This window comes from Netta rufina (assembly GCF_964035555.1).
Source record: "Netta rufina genome assembly, chromosome: 4".
NCBI lineage: Eukaryota > Metazoa > Chordata > Aves > Anseriformes > Anatidae > Netta > Netta rufina.
In genome coordinates this window covers 37,228,941-37,247,892 of record NC_140127.1, presented here as the reverse complement: position 1 = coordinate 37,247,892, position 18,952 = coordinate 37,228,941, and the positions used below count along the sequence as shown (strand labels likewise).

Genomic DNA, 18,952 nt, shown 5'->3' with positions numbered 1-18,952 from the left:
GGAAGGGAGCAGCCTCACCATGCCGGCCCACAGCGGGGCTCTGGTCCTGCCCAGCGCGGACTCGGTCCTGAAGACGCCGTCCACGAAGCCGCTGACGACGCAGAGGGCGCTGAGCGCCAGCTGCAGCAGCCCCAGCGGCACCATGGGGCGCTGCCAGAACACCAGGTACCGGTACCGATCCCCGGAGCGCCGGTACCGAGACATGGCCCCCCCCGGGCCGGGCCGGGCCGGGGCACGCAGCGCCCGCACGGCCCCGGCACCGCAGCTCCGCCCCGGGACACGGCCCCGCAGGGAGGCGGGGGACGGGGACGGGGACAGGGACGGGACCGGGGCGAGGCCGGGCTCGGAGCCGCCCCCGGGCCCTGAGGTAACCGCGGCCGGGGAGCCCCGGGAGGAGGAGAAACCCCCAGAGAAAGAGGCAGGGAGGCGGCCGTTCTCTTGAATAGTTTAATATCTGCATTGCCTTCGTAGCGCAATTAAAGCGATCTTTAAAATTCACTTATTACAAATGTTTGTCAAGTCTATTTTTATATATTTTTTTTTCCCCAGAAACTTTTTTGTTTTGTTTTGTTTTTTTTCTTGCTTCCTTGCACATACACCCAAACACACTATAAAAACCTCATTCATAACATCAAAGGAAGGGCAATCACCATTCATGTAAACATCTTTCTTAGAGTTATCCATTTTTTAAAAGTCATGAATAAACCTCCAGATGTTCAGTAAGGCTCATAGTTCGAGTACAAATGTCATAAAACACCTATCAAGTACTGTATACAAGTTAAATACTCCGGGGTTAACTGCTAACGCGTGGATAAGCTCACCCCAAGGATTATTCTGTAGCACTTAGTTCTTCAGAACAGAGACACCCACTAAGTATGGGCTGAAGAGTATTAAAATAGCAGAAGGCCCAGCAGAAACTGTTGAGTAACACACAAGTTTAGTCTGGATCTTAGCTCAGGAGTGAAGTTGGGTACAGTTACAGTAGGAAAAGGAGGAGGAGACCGCGGGAAGGAGGGATGGGTCCGCCTGTACGACACCACCGAGGGCCAAGCTGGGAGGTATGTCCTGAAGATGTGACTGGCCTTGCTATTGCAATGATTTATGACAGCCGTGGGTAACGCTGCATAAATACCTTCCCAAATAGCAGAAACGACCATTTGCAATTATAATTTGCAATAGTTTGTTGCATCTCCCCTTTAAAAAAAAACTACTTATTGGTAACCAATTACACTTGCATCTTACAAAAAGACATCCTTTTAAATTTGGTTTAGATCTTTGTGGATTTTTTTTTTTAAATATTCATTCTACCATGAAAATATTTCATACAAACATCATTTTACATACAAATATGTTAAAACTTGTGAAGAGGGTCTTCCCACACTCATGATTTTATGGCTTGAACATTTAATTGCTTTGAACTTTTGTATATATAATTCTCCTGGAAACAAACAGAAAAACAGTAGTTACAGTAGAACTGGCAGAGAGAGAGGGCAGGAGCTTCAATTGCCTGAAGACAGAAGAGCGCCAAGAGGAGGGTCCATTCAACAGATAGTGACCTTAGTGTTCAAAACCTTTGATCTGGGGCAAGTAAACATGCACTCAATCTTGCACCTTTTTAGAAAAAAAAAAAATAAAACCAGAAGAAAATTCTTTATAAGACTGCTTAGAAACTCTTCTTCCAAAAATATAGTTCCCGTGTTTCCAGTACACAAAGCAAAAAGAACAAGTTCTCCCAGGGGGGCACAGGTGAGCACGAAGCCCACGTAGATCCACAGGTGAAGCTGCTCCCACGCCTGCGCTCCTCACCCAAATACTCTCAGCACATGACAACGCGGTGTAAGCGAGGAGGCGGCATATAATGCAGCATCCCAGCATGTAAGGAGACACTTCAGCAACATTGTTTTCAAAGCAATTTTTTTTTTTTTCTTTTTTAAGTGCTTGGAGGTGAGTTCCTCAGACACCTACAGCTTCAGAAATTCTGTTGTGTGAGAGGAAATCAAAGCAGCAGATAACCAGCTCTGTACAACTCATTACCTCGTCACGACTGAAGCATTTTCCAAAGTACTGTCGATTCAAATAAAAGGATAAAAATCAGAGAGGCCTCTGGGACAGAAACGATGCTGTACAGTTCCTGGCACAACCGAAGTGGTGAGCCCTGCTTTCCACTGCAGGACGGGTGCGATGGGGACAACCCACCTGCAGCCAGGCCCCGCGGTGGCTTAGAGCCAGGGGAAGGAAACAGACAAGTGAGGATCTGCACCACTTCTCGGTTTCTTGTACCAGCCATTGGCTGCTCTGCTCCTTGAGCACCTAGCAGAGGGCGAGAAATCCTGACGGGTGCTCTCGCTTCCACGCCAGCCAAGAATTACAACAGCCCTGAGAAAGAAACTACAGCCACTGCTGGCTGTGTGCAACACTAAGAGCTCCGCGTCTGAAAAGGCTCAGCTAAAGAGTCGGCTATTGAGTCGCTCCCGAAACAAGCAGCCTTGCAAGGGCACACAACAGGCCTCCCAAGTGGCCAAAACCTGTGCGAGTCACCCATTGCCATGCTTGAGCTGCATCTGGAAAAAAGCAAGGGCCATCCAACAGGTGTTGTCTCAACTGCAGGAAATGTCAAAGAGCTACCTGAGCTATCACCCTGACAGCTGAAGCTCCACATAACCATGAACTTCTTTGACTCTTTCATCAGTTAGGACTTCATTTCTGTAGGATAAGGTGGCTTTTTTTTTTTTTTTAATTAGTAGCAAAAAAAGTTGAAAAAAACTTTTTCAGATTTGTGAAGGAAAATTATGTGTTTTTGTAGATCCCAGAGAGTCACATTATAGCAGCAGACTTGGCATGAGATCCCCTTCTCTATGCCTAAGCCCTTTTCCCTCTTACCCAGAGGCATGACCCAGCAGCAGGTAGCTCTCAGCTGTAACTTCCCATGCTCTCGTCTCCAAAATTAACTGCTTCTAAAACTAGGCTTCTCTATTCCTGGTGAGAAAACACAGTGCTGCCATAGCAGGGAGATCAATTTAAGCTTTCTTTTCAGAGAGACAGTCAACAGCCTCTAACACAGGCTGATACGGGCTCCTTCTCAAGAAGGTGCTTCACTAACAACCCTGCCATTACACTGAAGCCATCTGCAGCCCTGCAGGCCAAGGGTGGAAGCTGGGAACTCACATGTACCTGAAAAAAGCAGCAACTTCAAGTTCCCTCATGTCTTCCCCAAAACAGTACAGCAAAGACCCAGCTGGCCATCCAGGTTCAGCTGACAGGTATCAGCTCTTCTTCCAGTCTCTGTTCCAACAGGAAAGGTCCTGGGCCAGCCCCAGTGAAGCAGAGCTGCTTCACTTACTGCATTTCCACAGTCAGCAGCATTCAGCAAGCTCAAAAAGATCGCTTTGCAAAATGACAATTTTGTTTGCTCCAAATTAAGATCAAGTTTTGGGGTGGGTCTCACGTTACTACCGATAAGTAGTTTTGCTAAGCTGGTCTCGCTGCCTAGAGAGCCCCAGAAGCTGAGCTGCAGAACACACTGACCAAGTTAAGGCATTACTCGGAGTTACGTAGTTAACCTGTGTTTAAACCTGTGGCTGCCAACGCACACCTCCCAAAAACCTCTGAAGGACCCGCTGAGCTCTGAGCCCTTTCGCTGCCCAGCGGTAAAAACCATCCCAACCGTCTCCGCTCTAACAGACCACAACGAGAAACAAAACACAGAAGAATTAAAAGGCTTGGTCCTGAATCAAGCCAAAGCAGCTTCATAACCACAACTTTTATAGAAGGTTGGTCACTGAAGAAGGGGTCTATAGGAGGACCAGAAGATTTTAACAGAGCAGAGAGAAAAAGGACAGTAGAGCTAACACAGACAAAAGCTGCTGCAAACTAGCAGGCTACAAATATACGCAAGAGCATCTGCCTGACTGCCGCCAAATTACTGGCTTTTGAGAACACACCGAGGACACCTGAGTGCCTTGATTCTAGGAATTCCCTATTTTAGAATGCAATCACCGAACTCAATGTGCAAAGAGCACCCCGTCTTCTACTTCTCTCTAAAATCACACAATATGAAGGCAGACAAATCTATTAAAATTAGCGAGTCTACGTGAAGAGAAGAGAGGAATCAGAGCCCGATCAGGAACAAAGCCAGAGGAGCTTGAGAGATCGGAACATTTTAAGCACAGCTCTCCAGCTGGCACAAAGAGGTGAGCAGCCCAGAGAGGGTTGTTGAGAAGGAAAGCAGGTTAACGTGGAAGGAGTTACTGCCCAACCAGCTGCATTCAGCCACGCATCTTCCCTCTCCTCTTCCTCGCACTTAAACATGAGCCTAACTTTATAGATGTCATGGTTGTGGAAGAATAATCCACGAGACACACACAACAGCTTCCTGCCAGAGACATGCCTTTCTGCAAATGGCTGAAACAGCCATGACCTAAAATAATAACCTGTGGGCAGGCAGAGAAAGAGCAAAACACACACATTTCCTTCTGCGGTTGATTTGCTGAAGCTGTGCTGCCAATTGGCTTTTGCCAAGCCTCCCTCACCTGGAGGCCCAGTCCTGTCTCCCTGCACACTCAGCTGAGTCCTCAAGACATCACCTCTGCCAGCCACCTGCCCTGGACCAGAAGTGGAGCTGTGGCACAAGTTTCCAGCACAAGAAGGGCTGTGTCGCAGCGCACTCTCAGATCACTGCTGGAAGAGAGTCAAAGAGCCCCGAGCCTAGCTGAACCCCAGCACATGTAGAGTTGCTTTTGTGAGAGCTTAAACAGTAAAATGCTGAAAAAGCTTTGTGATCAGTCAGAGGAACTAAGCAGAGCCCCACGCCCGGGAGGGCTGCACGTACAATTCCTAGCTTTGTACACGTGCCAAAGCAAAGACCCTCAGGCTGCACAAAGCAGCAGCCTCCTCCTTCCACCTCCAGGTACCAGCCCAACACGCTCCCCACATCCAGCTCCCCTGACAGCCAGGCACCTCCAGCCGTTCAAGCAACCAAGCTAGTGTGTTGCAATAGAAAGGTAGGTCTAATTTCCAAATTGTTTATGTTACATATATACAAACAGTTCTAACTACAAACATTTAAAGAAAGTGTTGCAAATGCATCTGAGTTGTTCCTAAGCTGCTAAACCCAAAAGAGAGGGTCGTAGACCCAAAGGGGCTCCAGTATCCAGACTGAAACGATACATTCTCTCTCTCTTCTACAGCATTAGGCAAGACCAGTACAGTATCCAGAAAAATGAACAACTCTCCTATCCCTGAAAAACCCCAGAACACAACCCTGCAGATGAATATTCACAAGCCCCCACTGTTGGCTGTAACAAAGCTATGGATTGACTGCTGTTTCTAAATACGAGCAGTGAGTGATGTTTTTACATTCATTGTTTGTCTTCCAAAAACAATCTTCTCTTTTATTTAAATCTTATTTTGACATCTCATACTGTATTAATTCACTGTGTCTTAAGCTAGTACTGCTAAAAGACTGCTACGAGGCTATATTCTTTGTCAGCTGAACACACAGAAAAGATACAGCGCTCCGTAACCCAGTACTGCAGCCTGCCCTCGAATACACGCACTTCCTCTAGGAGCACCCACGTGAGACACAAGCGTCTCACTGCTAAAATTTCTGCCTCGAGAACTGGTGAAATACGTACACCAACTCGCGGACACTAATGCAGTTCACGTGTCTGCCTTCCAGAACACCTACTTCTGAAAGTCCTTCAACAAGTAAATCTGTTTTCTCCCTTCGGAAAGTCTTCATGCAAAGAACAGCTTCATTTGCGTGTCGTAATCATAAATTAAATAAAATAAGCCAGCCATAAAGGCTAGATAAATATTAGGTTTGGACATGTTGCTATACTATTTAGAGAGCCACAGAGACCAACACACAGCACTCTCACATACACACACAAGCCTTTCCACTAGTTAGAAAGGATTTTCTCCTGCAAAAGAGGATGTGTAGAAAGAACAACGTTCAGACAAGAGGAAAGGGGAGTTAAAACCCAGCCTCCTATATGCTAATAAACTGCTCTATTGCAAGATTCAGATCAAAGGTTTAAAAAGGCAAAATTATGCTACTATTAGAGAATATCAAAATATTACTGTTATCATCACAAGTGGCATATATGCAAAATGCAGTTGCACAATAATGCCTAGGCAGATAGAGAGCAACACTAAGTCTGCCGACTAAAAGTGAACGATATACCCATTTTAGTTTTCTGTCTAGTCTTTTGGCATCTTTGCATATGGTGCAAAAGCAGAAGCTACCAAAGAATATCACGTCTTGTATAGAATATTAAATAATTTCTCCAGATAAGACTGGTGCAACGCTAGCTAATTTTAAATCTGCTATGAGTAACACAGTCAAACCTAGTTAGTATGCAAGAAACTTATCTCTTAACACAGAATGCAAAGTTATGATGCAACAGCATGAACAATCCCTGGTTGTCCAGTTTTCAGTAGAAAGGTAGTGCATAGATCCGAGTTTCTATTTGAGTTTGCTGAGCTGAGGAGGAGCTCCCGCTTCACTTTTGCTGGGCAGCCTGGAAAGCTTTCAGTTCCAGCTGGTACCACTCGGGTGCTTCTGGCCCGTTCTGCCCCACCGGGTTGTGATCGTATCCGTAAGCCACCGTTAACTCCTCATCCTTCTCCACAGCCCTGATGGTACGGATACACTTGATTGGCCCAAAACGAGGGTGAACAAACCTAGACAGAGAACAAACACTTTTGCTAGGCTCAGCGGTCAATTCACAGACTCGGTTAGCCCCTTTCACAAATGCTTCCAGCAGTCACTCACAGCTGAGTGTAACGTCACGTACTCTGATGTTAGATGAGCAGATTTCTTTAAGTCAACCTTAAAAAGGCTTCAGTAATGAGGACACATATTTATCAAAACAGCTTTACATAGCTGTATTGCTTGAAGCTTTCCAAAAGTCCTACAACACTGCTCGCTTGGAATAAATTACAAGTTGATCACTGCCACATGCCTTGGGCTTGCAGTGATAAATAGCTGGATAACTGGAGAATGCTATAGATTATGTGAGACCAGAGAGCAGGGAAAAATTGCTCAGCTTAATTTCCCCAGTATAGGTTAGCTGCCAGTCATAATACACCTCTGTGAATCTTCTCCCAGGGCCCAACAGTAAAGGAAACCAACTTATTTAATAAAGGAAAGCCGTTTTCTAGTTAGGTACCCACAGGTCTGTCCATTCATACGTTGGTATGAAAATATTTACATCCTTGAGTATTTGCATATATGAGAAGTTTCCTAGTGCCCTGCACCAACTCTAAAGCAGCAAGATACTTATTTTTCGTGTTTTGGACAAGACAGCAACATCTGATGGTGCTGGTCAAGCTTCTGCAGTTCAGCAAACATGGTTCAGAGTCTGACTAGGACTTAGAGAGCAGTGCTTGTGCATGTTAGAACCAACAGGCAGCTCTTGAAATTCATGACAAAGGTAGTGCAGTTGCAAACTTGAATCTACCCCATGGGGTTAGTTTGAAAAGACAACATGCATCCACAGTGCCAACTCAGCAGGAGAGCATGAACTTGAGCATGGGGACCCACTACTCCCAGCCTCACAGCTGCCCTGAAGCACCCTACAAACCCAGACTGCAGGCTGCAGCACAGCCTTGTGGCCTCTGCTTCAAAACAGATGACTACTTACGGGTCATAGATGCAGTTCGGAGTGAAAGAATGGTTGGCCTTATGCCCCAGCGAGGCACAGTACTTGGCGGCGTGGTTGTAGGGCTCTGGCACGTCTATCACTGTCTCGTCGTCCAGGGATATTGTGTTTCCATTGAGGGCCCAGTCTCTGCTGTCTACCTAGTTTGCAAGGCAAAAATCCAGTGTGTGTGTGGGGAGGGGTCAACTTTGCCAGCAATTCGAAAGCAAACGCGTTCAAATATAAGCAACTAAAGCTTTTCCTGTGTATAAGGGTAGGCATTTTTGGTGGTGATTTTTTTTTTTAAAGTAATCATAGATCAACATTCATTTTCTTTCAATTAAATTCCATCATATTAAAACTTAAGGGTAGGAAGGGGAGTGGGTGTAAAATCCTACAATAAGAACATTTCTGAAGGAGCAATGAAAATTCAGACTGACTTTCTTTCCTTTACCTCCTGGTGTGTAATTCGCACTCCGTTGTAAAAGGACATAACTGTACTAGCTTCTGCTGCTATTTTCGAAAATAATCCTTCTCCAGCACTGGAAATGAGAGAGACATCAACATACACCCTAAAAGGGAAAAACAACATGAATTAGTGTTTGTGTAAAGCTTACATTTTCAAGAAGCATCACCACAACACTACTGGCATAAAGGCTAAGAACTCAATATAATAAGAAAACTAATAATTCATAACCTCCGAATGCAATCCCTTTACCTTCCTCTCTTCCATACACTCTCTCTATTTTGGCAAAATGGAGATTTGGTGGTAAACAGGGACAGTCTTTATTTATCAGTCTGAAAACTACTTTTTTGAAACTGCATTGGCAGGTTATTATTACTCATTTAGGGCTTTACCTCAGGAACACCCTCAGTAGCAACAGAACCCCAGAGGTTCTGACTAAGCCAAGGTTGATGGTGTGCACATGCACAGATCAGTATTCTACTGAGGAAGAGTTTTCAAGGTGGAATCCCTGTATCTTCAAGTACCTGAACCAAGCAAATGCCTGCATTTTACTGATCGCTTGTTTAGATATTTTGGAGCATCAGAAAAGGACTACAGCTGAGACTCCTACACAGCAAGGCCTCTGAAGCTTAGGTAAAAAGGAAATTATGCAATATACTGTGTGCTAGCAGCAGAAGTAAAGGAGTGTCACCAACTGACTGGCATGAGACAATCTGCTGAGGAATATATCCTGTGAGGAATATGTGCTGTAACATTACAGGAGTATTAAAAGAACCTCTCCAGCTTGATGATTTACTCTTGGTGCTTTGCTGCATCTAGAGGGAGGGCAGTAAACTTTGCAATGCATGCAGTAAGACACACTGAGCGCAGCACACAGCAACCTGAAGCTAGTTATGGATCTAGAGTGTCAACAGTGCACTTTATTGTTCAGAATGTCACAGATGTGGGCTGTTAGTGGAGTCCAAGTACTGTACTGAACATGCATTTGAAATGCTAAAGAGATCCTGCTTTAACCTGTTAAAACACACGGCTGCGTTCTATCCACTGGAGTGCAACTTTATTGTGTAAATCAAAGAAATTCAAGTCACATTTACTGATGTATAATAATGGATTCCACATAAAACCTTAAACAATTTTTATTTTAAATGAGGAAAAGGCTTGTAAAATCAGGGCCTAAATATGCTACAGCAAAGAAGTATTGACAGCATCAAAAGCGGGCAGAAGAAAAAAAAGCCTACCTCTCTGACTCATACGGATCAGGAAGAAGTGCATTTGTAGAAATGCAGGATGAAGTAGATTTGTCAAAACTGTACACTGGGCCTAGAAAGAGAAATCAAAAGAAATAAACTAATGGGCAATATTTAAAGCATGCAACCTTAAATGCAATCAAGACATTAAAAAATTAAGTTTTAATGTCTGCAAGAAATGTCATGCTTCAAAAAAAAAAAAAAAAAGGGTATTATATAGAACTGCACTTACAAATGGACTTCTGTGAGATTACATTTCTTGATTACCTGTCTCCCCTCAACATGCCAGAGTAGCAGTATATTAATCACAACAAGAGGATGCATCGTCTTTAAACTACCAAGTTTTAAAGGTCAGGACAGTCTTCCAAAACTGACCCTTCCCAGAGTCTTTCATTAAAACATAAAAGAAAATTTAAAAAGGATATACTAAATAAATAACACATTAAGTCTAAAAAATGCTGGACTATTTCATATATGAAATGTTTTCTAGCTCAAAACCAGAATAGACTTCAGCCAGAAGATAATGTTCAGTAATCACAAAGTACATTTGCTACAGTCATTTATTTCCTGCCATTAATAAGCAACTCAGTGGTACAGCTCTAATTATACCCTTACATCTCTCTCCAATCAACTATTGTGCCAGAGGACTATCTGGGAGATAGGTTAAGATGCAGGTGGAAATAAGGAGAAAACCAACCCAGAATACTAAGGATTGATAAAAGACCATTGTCCACAGTATCCAAGTTCTAAAAACAGATCTGCTCTGGCTGAAGGCAGCTTCATACAGAGTGCAACTGAATCCTATTTACAAGGCACAACTGTGCCCTCTCAATTTGTTTTTAGGTTAAAATTTGATTTGCTGTCACATCTGAGAGGTTGTGATAAGAAAATAAAAGGTCACAGGCATTCCCTCACTTGCCATCCTCTTTTCACTGGGTTTTATTTCATACTGAGGGAGACGATCCTTGGTGGCAGCACAGTCAGTATTACAGCACAGTTCTTGTTTACATTCACAGCCCTGTCCACAGCTCAGCCCTCTCACCCCCAAAACACCACTTATGCATCAGAGCAACAAAACCACCCCAGAACTACAGCCCCAGCTCGCCACTGCCCCGCAGAGGGAGCACGGCGTGGGCACAGGCACCACCCTGACCCTAACCTTTTCATAGCCTCTTTGTCAGCAGGACCAGGCAGGCTGAAGGGTGCTGGTGAGTCAGGTTGTTATACAACTGCTGAATCTAGTTCACTAATGCCAGTCCCCGCGTCCTTTCAGCACAACAACACAGAGAGCAAAACATCCACAGCAGCGACGCTCGCTTGCACTAGCTTGACAGAGCTACAACCAGACCACAACCCCCGTTCTCCACTCCCAATTATTTCACTAACGAGACAAAGCTGGCAGCTGTGCCAGCATTAACACCCTTAAGCAGGTTTTCACGCTGACCCAGATGGCAACGGTGAGCGCGACAAGCAGGACTGTGCCCCTCAGCCTGCCAGAGACGGGTTACGAAATGCAATCCAGCAGCACCACCACATGGGTCACTTCCCATTTGTTTGCAGAGCAAACAAATCTCTCCCCACGCTCATGCTCTTCTGTCCAACTTTATAGTTTAGAAAGAGGGCTTCTCACTAACACGCCTACTCTCTCATCACAGCCAGCGCTGGTTAATACTATACAGACCAAGCCATCTGCAGTAAATGGCTCCAATACAAGGAAGAACACAAGTTTGTGTGTTAGCTGGACTTACTGCCTGGTACTACTTCAAATTGAGGTTTCCCATCCTCTACAGATGTCAGAGTTGCCAGTTTTGCTTCTATCATTTCCCCATCTATGAACCTTCCAGAATACGCAGTCTTTCCATCAGGATAGACGTAGGCTATTTTCTCTCCAGTCATCTCTCCTTCTTCATTCACCTCTCCCACAAGGCTGCCTCCATCCTGAAAGCACGGACAAAAAAGAAAAGGCAGAGTATTGAGTTATTTTTCCTGACTTTTTAAAGAAGCAACCTCAATAAACTACAGTAAGTTCAGATGTGAGTTTGTGCCAAGGAGTAAGAAAGAGTGACATGAAGAAGCTGGATAAAGTCTAATTCCAGTCAGGATAAAACCAATGCAAGAAATTAACTGGCTTTTCCACATAGTGTGACACAGCCAAAACACAAGGTCTTTCCTTCTGTGTGACACAAGTCCTGAGCTTTGATGCTTTGATTCACAAAAATTTGACATGAACAGTTTGTGAATCAAGGCCCAAGTTAATGCACACACAGAAAAAACAAACAAACAAAAAAACACCTATAAAAACAGTAGTACCATTGTTGCCTTAAGTAGCATATCAAAAATTTCTCCAGCGTTTTCCAGAGGAACACCTAAGTTTTTAAACAAGAATCAGAAAGACCTAACCTTGCCTGGGTTCATGAACAGACTCCCCCCACTCAGAGGCACAATTCTCACACCAGTTCCACCTCATCTGTTGTGCCAAGGCAGACGCCACAACGCGCCCTGCAGAAGCAGACAAGGCCTCCTCTCCCTGCTAACCAGGAGCAATAGCTTGCACGGCTCCTGTGCTCTTCACCTGCAGTCAGCACTACAAAGTGGCAGGATCACTGGCCTGGTCTTCCTGAGGAGGTGCATGGAAATGCACTTCCAAGGGGCTGGGTTCCCAGGAACATGAAAATGATAAAGGCACGTCACAGCCTTACCGTATCCTGCCTACTGGACAAACATTCAATGCTCAAAAGGTTTGGCTGTGTCTCGGATTATCCAAAACCAGAACGCACAAGTATTCCACCTGTATTTTTGTGTGCTGACCTTTGGATAGCTGGCTCTTGGTGGATATTTGTTTCAGCCATGGAAAAAAGAGGGATGCATATGGGTACTGTTCTGCAATAAAAGAGCAGGAGGTCAGGCTTACCGGGTAATATATCCAACAAACTCCATGTCGAATGTTGTCCTTATACTGCCCTTTGAATATCAGTCGCCCGTCACTGTCGTACTCCTGGGCTGGCCCATTCAGCTCCCCATCCACATACGTGCCATGAAGGACCACTCCGTCCTCGTAGGTGTAGATTCCCTGGCCTTGCAGGGCATCATCAACGTAGTACCCTTCCAGGGTGCTGGTAAAAAGAGAAAGAAAACAGCAGTGGAAGACTATTCCCCAATCCAAGAAGGAGGCATGACACAGCCCTGCGTCTGACGCTGTCCTTTCACCAGGGTGCACTGTGTGTACACAGACCTCTTCACCTCAATTGCACTGCTGAGCTGCTGCTTTAACAGGCTGAGGTAGCAAATTAAAGCAACAAACAGACTGCTCGTGGTCAAAGAAATTATCACTACGGAAAGCTGCCCTCACCTGAGGTTTCACTGCCTCCTGTGTTTGGATCTTTGGTGATGTCTCTGGTAAGATGAAATGGCTCTGCCACACAGGTGGACAGTAACAGAGCACAAACTGCAGCCTGCCACTGATCCGAAGCTAGTTCCCTAGCAATATGCTTAGCAGCACCCTGTGCTGGGTTTGCTGAAAGCACTGTCATTTTTCCATGCACTTCGATTAAAGTGGAGCACAGCCTGTCAAACAGAACCAGTGCTGCACTCTGATTTGAACAAAGACACACTGATTTCACTCTGGTTTTGTCTTGCAAACCCTTTAGAAGGGATGCAGTAATACTCTCATGTTCTGCCTTGTTGCCCTGCTTCAAAAGGCTGTTGATGGAAAACACAAAGAATCAAAGCATAACTGAGTACAGTCTCCTTTACAGGTACTTCTTTCTCAGGTTAGAGCCAGTGTAAGGAAATACAAACTGCTTGGCTTTTACCCCAGCATGTTTAGCTAACAGCCAGCCGCAGCACACACACTGTCATTGCATAATTCTGTTTCTGATGCAGGCATCTGTGGTATAAGCCCGAAGTTTGCCTGGGAGCACAAGACTCTACACGTCCTACAAAACATTGTCAAGAGCTGGGGAAGGAATGTTTTCTCAGAAGTAACTTCCTAGTTTCTAAAACCTCACTCTTTGTTTTCACAAAATTTTGGCAATCTGGTTGAGGTTTCCATGGGAACACACACGACAATAGAAGAACGTAAGTTACTCGTGTCAGACACTGTTTAGAAACAAGAGTTCAGGTTGGGTTTTACGCAGCTGCCTTCACAGCAACGCCGCTCCAGCCAGCTCCCTTCCCCATGCTGCACGCCGTGCCCCAGCAGACAACACAAACCAGATGCAGAGGGGGACGGGGCAGGAAAGCTGCTTTACTTTTCAGTTGGATGAATTTCCTGATGCTGCTTGCTACAGATGTGTGCAGACAGCTCCTGCAGCAGAGCACGGGGAAGGAGCGGAGCAGATGAGAACCACCAGAAATCCGTGTGCTTATCTGACTGCAAACGACACGGCTTTCTCCTCGAGTTTATCACAGGTCACCAGCTTCGAAATTCACCGTAGCTGGCAACACGCATGGAGTCCACATTTCAGATCATTCTTTAAAAGAAGTCACTCCCAGTTTACGTAACGAAATAAAACAACCTTCCTGTTAGCTTTAATCACATTAGTTGAAGTTGAACTATTAAATTACAACACTTCTTCAGAAATGCAAAGAAAATACTTTTTTTTTTTTTTTTTTTTTTGTCTGTAACTCAGATCTCGCTGCCAGGCCTAGCGTGGATCTGGAATATCCACTACCTAGAGAATAAACCTGTGATAAATGCTGGGGACACACACGATGCACTATGCTTCCAGGTACTGAGTTACATCAACAGGCCCTGACCCATTTACACACCCTTCCTTGCATATGGCAATATTAAAAACTTTCTTAAAAATAATACCCCTCTCTATTGCTATCCAGGAGCTGTTACTTCACGAGAACTTCCCAATAATAGAGAACAGCAGCTGCAGCTCAGTGCAAAGCACAACTCTCACACTCACAGCTACTGTGCAAAGTGTTTAGTAAAGGGCTCTCCAGCAAGCATAAGCACCAGTGAAAGTTCACGTATGAGATCCAAAGGAGGGAGTGTGCCAGAGGTGAAACTTCTCTCTGAAACAATCTGTTGGGTTTTGTTGCATTTTTGAATGCAACAGGGGGAGAAAGAAAACAACTGATACTCCGGTCCAGGTTTTCACTCCCGTAAGTAATCAACAGGAAGAAAATCACTACTCTGAAAAAAAGGGAGACGTTTTAACTGAGGCAAACAAGGTACACAGGCAGCTGATGCTATTTCCCAACACTTGACAAATGAAAACAATTCTTGCCATTCCAGCGTCTGATAGGACTCAACCACCCCCAAACAACAGACCTACTGCAGTTAGCTCTCAGCCTTTACCAGCAGGCTCGTGAGGGAAATAACCCACAGTGGAAACAGACCCAGGCAATGTGAAACCAACCAACTGACTGCACTGAGGCACACAATACCGCAGGGCAGAGATGTTTTGAGAAATTTGTGGAATTCAGTTCTCTTCGTAAGACTTCTTCACAAACACTCAGCCTTGCTCAAGGCACAGTTAATGGAAACAGCACGTCCTGCTTTGTGCCAAGTCATTCCTCCTTCGACATACCTGAGCCATCCACTCCTGAGCGCACCTTACTCTCGCTATGTGGGCAGAGCTAGGTAAGCTGCAATGTTTTTACTCACAGCAGCAACTGCTTGGTTAAGGCTGCTTTAGCTAAATTAAAATAAACATAGGCCAGTTTATAAAAATATCCCATTTTCCAAAACCATATTACAGACTATTTTTGTGTATTTTCATTTTGTTAGTTCCTGAAGTCATACAGTAGCCAACTGTTCCATTTTTTTTTTTTTTAAGGGGTTATGTAAATGAAAAAAAAAAGGAAGAATTGGCAACACTGAAGAGGTACAGAAAAGGCTCAGCACAGGCAGCAGCCCGAGTTTTCCCACAGAGCACTGCCTGTACCCTGGCTTACTTGGAGGAGCAGCTCTACAAACAAAATAGTGGGTCAGTTTCTCTAACTGTACAATCAGCGACTGCTCTGCTGAGATCATCAACAAGCACAGAAGCGTTATGTACATGTGTCCATAGAGACCTTGTCTGCCAACTTGAAAAAAAAAAACAAAAACCACGCTGCTTTACAGAGGTCAGCTGCTGGGCAGTAGTGATTTTCAGCTACTTGCACAAGATTTAATAAGCTCATTACCAACAACAGTGAGGATTTTTCTTCATCCAGGCTCGGAGGCCTGAGCAGTTCCTGCATAACTGAATAAAAATATTATCCTTCTCATGAAAAAAAAACACTATCTCCTGTATGAAGCAACTGCAAAGGCAAATACAGACAAGGAGCTGACTCACTGAGCCAGCACAATACCTCCGCTCCTGCTCAGAAGTTCGCTGAGCAGGGGGAGAGCAGACCCGGCACGACTGTCAGTTTAACAGCTGCTATTCATAGTGCCACCGACAGCTGCAAAACCACGAAGAATCGTGTCATTTTATACATCTGCTGCTCCTTTGGAGGCAGTTCTGAGCAACTGCAGGGAGAAACGCTGCCGGTGGGGGAAGACACACAAGGTGTTCATAACGAAGACTTAAGAAAACACACGCACAGGCACGGACTAGCCCAATTTCACTGCCACTGTGAAGAGGCTGGAAGTTATCGGGGCTTTTCTGGAAATAAATCAGGCCACAACCATGCAACATGCAAAGGATTACGTAGAGTGGAGAAAACAGCAGTGTTTAACTTGGTCCCTTTAACCACTAAACAATTTCTAAGAAAGGCCCTACACCTATTTGTGGGCCTGGCAGGGCCACAAATCCTCTATGCAGGGCTATGAGGCACACAAAGAAGCCCACTTGTACTTATGGACTTGAACTCTGCAGCCCAAGCAGCTGCCAGAATGTTTTCTCAATAGCTTTGAGCACATCCCAGATCTTAAGGTCTCTAATTAGTTGACAACTTTACAGCACTCAGACCGCTCACAAGGCTGCTCTCTCCCACCAGGAAACAACTCCGGGCTTCGTGTTACGTACACAGCTCCAGGCCCACAAAGGCACCCTGTCAGCACTCTGCATACCGCAGCAGCAGAGGAAACTTTACAACTACAGCTTTTAATGAGAAAGCTTGTTTGGAAACCGAAGCGTATGAGGAATATAGATTACTTTCAAAGCACGGTAAGCAGGAGGCAGGAAATAGAAGGAAATCAGAGAGTCGGTGTCTACCTTCCATCAAAAAAGAAGAACTTGCCACGGCCGTTCTTTTCTCCATGCACAAAGTTTCCCTCAAATCTGTCTGTCGATGAGTAGGTGACTGTACAGAATCCATGTGGCAGCCCATCATCATCTAGATGCCCTGAAATAAAACCCAGACAAAGAACAAAGAAACACGTTAAACTTTACAGACATTTTCAATTCTGTTCTGACTGCGTACATGCTTGAAACATTGTAGCTCCCTAGTATAAAACTGCAATCCTCATCAAACCACTTCTGTTAGGAAAAACGTTCAGAGATTTGGTACAGCCAAATCTATTATCTCGCAGAACACTACACTTAAAAAATAAAAAGGGTTAGGATACAAGAAAGCAGATGGGAAACATGAGAGAGGAGAAGCAGTGGAAAAAATAGAAGTGTTTCTAAATGCAATAAGGTTCGTACTACTGTAACTTGTCGTAATCTATGGTTTCAAAAATACAATAATTATCTAAAATGTGTATTTCCTGTGAGAACAGAATAGACTTACACTTTAATCCACTGAGCAAGGCAAGCATTTATTTATTTATTTTTTTAACAATAAATACATGTCTTTCAACAATGTGGGTGTGCCACCTCGTAGCTACATCCGCAGGAATTTAAAGAAATAAAAGCATGTAATCTTCGCAGAACTATGCACTCGCAATATGTCAATTTGCTATTTCATTTTGCAAATGCTGCTTTCCAAAGCCTTTCTGATGTGTTCAGGCTACGTCCCCCCCTTCTCTTTCCTGGCCATATCAGTTTTCCCCATTACAGCTGTTGCACATGGGGCCAGCAGACGGGTGACACACTTAGACCCTCATCGGCACGGGTTTGTGTTCTGCAGAATACAAGTGGCCAGCTCGGATTAAGTCCGAGCAGAATAAAGCTCACATTGCAGCTCTTGCTGCTTCTTCAGAGCCGAAGGAGAACGAAAGGGGAGCGCTTTAAGGATGCCTGCTTTGTAATTTACCTGTGTGGAGCCCTCGGCACTGGCTGCGTTAGCAGACGGCGGCTGCGGCTGCAGAACAAAGATGCTCAGGCTCGGCAGGGCTGCTCGCAGCACCGCGGCGCACCACGTGCGGGTGGCACGGGCTCCCACCGGCACATTTTATCAGGTGTAAATTTTGCACGAAAACGGACAAACGCATAAAAGCCCTTTCATATTCCTAAATAGAAACTGACCTCTGAGCCACCCGAGTTCCTCGCCAAGCCTGTTAAGGATGAGGCAGCGCACGCATCCAATCCCACAGCCTTTGGGTCGAGCTCCCACCCTGCCAAATTTCCCTAAACCCGGCCCAACGCAGGCAGGAGAGCAGGAACAAGCCCCAGCGTGGCGGGGAGCAACCACAGCCCGGGACACCGGGAGGCGCCCCCAGCACACCGCACCCGGCGCCCCGAGGCACGGCGAGCAGGCGGGGGGCGATGCCGGTGCCGGTGGCGGTGCCGGTGGCGGTGGCGCCATGTGCCGGTTGCATAAGCCGCCTGATGTCATGCGGCACCCGCACCCCGCCCCGGTCGCCTCCCGGTCGCCTCCCGGTCCCCCCCCGGCCCCTTCCCCGGGCACCTTCCACAGTCTCCTCCAGCGTCTCCTCGTCGCTGTCCATGGCGGGGCGCGGGGCGCGGGGCGCAGGGCGCGGGGCGCGGGCGGGGCGCAGCCGCGGAAGCACGGCCGGGCGCGCGCGCCGCCGCCCCGCCTCTCCCCGCGGGGGCGCGCACAGCAACGACGCCGCTGAAGGGGCGGGGAGAGCGCGGGGACGCGCGCGCGGGAACGCGGGCGGCGGGGAGAGGGAGAGGGAGAGGGAGGAGAGGGGCTGAGGGCGGGGACAGGCAGGGGGAGATGGAGCGGAGCGAACCCAGACCCAAAATAAACAAACCCGAACCGAACCCAAACACACCCCAAACAACAGAACTAAGCCCTGACCAAACCCCGAACCGAACCGAACCGAACCGAACCCAAACAAATTAAACCCAAACACAAAACAAACCGAACCCAACCCAATCCAAACCCCAAATGAACTGAACCATACCCCAACCAACCCAACCCAACACCAAAACAAACCGATCCAAACCCAAACCAACCCAGCCCAAACCCTAACCAACCAAACCAAGCCCAAATCAGCCAAACCCAACTCCAAACTAAATGAACCCAAACCAAACCGAACCCAAACCCAACCAATCAAACCCAAACAAACCTAACCAAAACCCAAACCAGCCAAACCAAACCCAAACCAACCCAACCCAACCCAACCCAACCCAACCCAACCCAAACAAACCCAAACCCAAACTAAATCCAAATCAAACGCAAACCCAAACCCAAACCCAATCCAAATCAAACCCAAACCCAAACCCAACCCAAACCAAACCCAAACCCAATCCAAATCAAACCCAAACCAACCCAAACCCAAACTAAATCCAAATCAAACCAAA

The 18,952-nt window shown here is 46.0% G+C and overlaps 1 protein-coding gene across 1 annotated transcript; it reads right to left on the bottom strand.

Moving 5' to 3' along the window:
* Window positions 1-258: 258 nt before the first annotated feature.
* SETD7 (SET domain containing 7, histone lysine methyltransferase) lies at window positions 259-18,224 on the bottom strand. Its single transcript, XM_084286022.1, has 8 exons — window positions 18,090-18,224; window positions 16,514-16,643; window positions 12,268-12,469; window positions 11,105-11,294; window positions 9,348-9,429; window positions 8,098-8,215; window positions 7,647-7,804; window positions 259-6,684 (listed from the first exon to the last, which is right to left on the bottom strand). Exons 1-8 carry the CDS (start codon window positions 18,127-18,129, stop codon window positions 6,504-6,506), a joined length of 1,101 nt encoding a protein of 366 aa, XP_084142148.1. The 5' UTR covers window positions 18,130-18,224; the 3' UTR covers window positions 259-6,503.
* Between the last annotated feature and the right edge of the window lie 728 nt (window positions 18,225-18,952).

What these genes read in the sequence shown, in the direction of transcription:
- SETD7 (XM_084286022.1), bottom strand. Translation starts at nt 18,129, where the DNA reads ATGGACAGCGACGAGGAGACGCTGGAGGAGACTGTGGAAG. An exon ending in GCTGGAGGAGACTGTGGAAG is followed by an intron (nt 16,644 to 18,089) that starts GTGCCCGGGGAA and finishes GTTTTATTTCAG; the next exon opens with GGCATCTAGATGATGATGGG. An exon ending in CCGAACTGCATCTATGACCC is followed by an intron (nt 6,685 to 7,646) that starts GTAAGTAGTCAT and finishes TTCTCTGTCTAG; the next exon opens with GTTTGTTCACCCTCGTTTTG.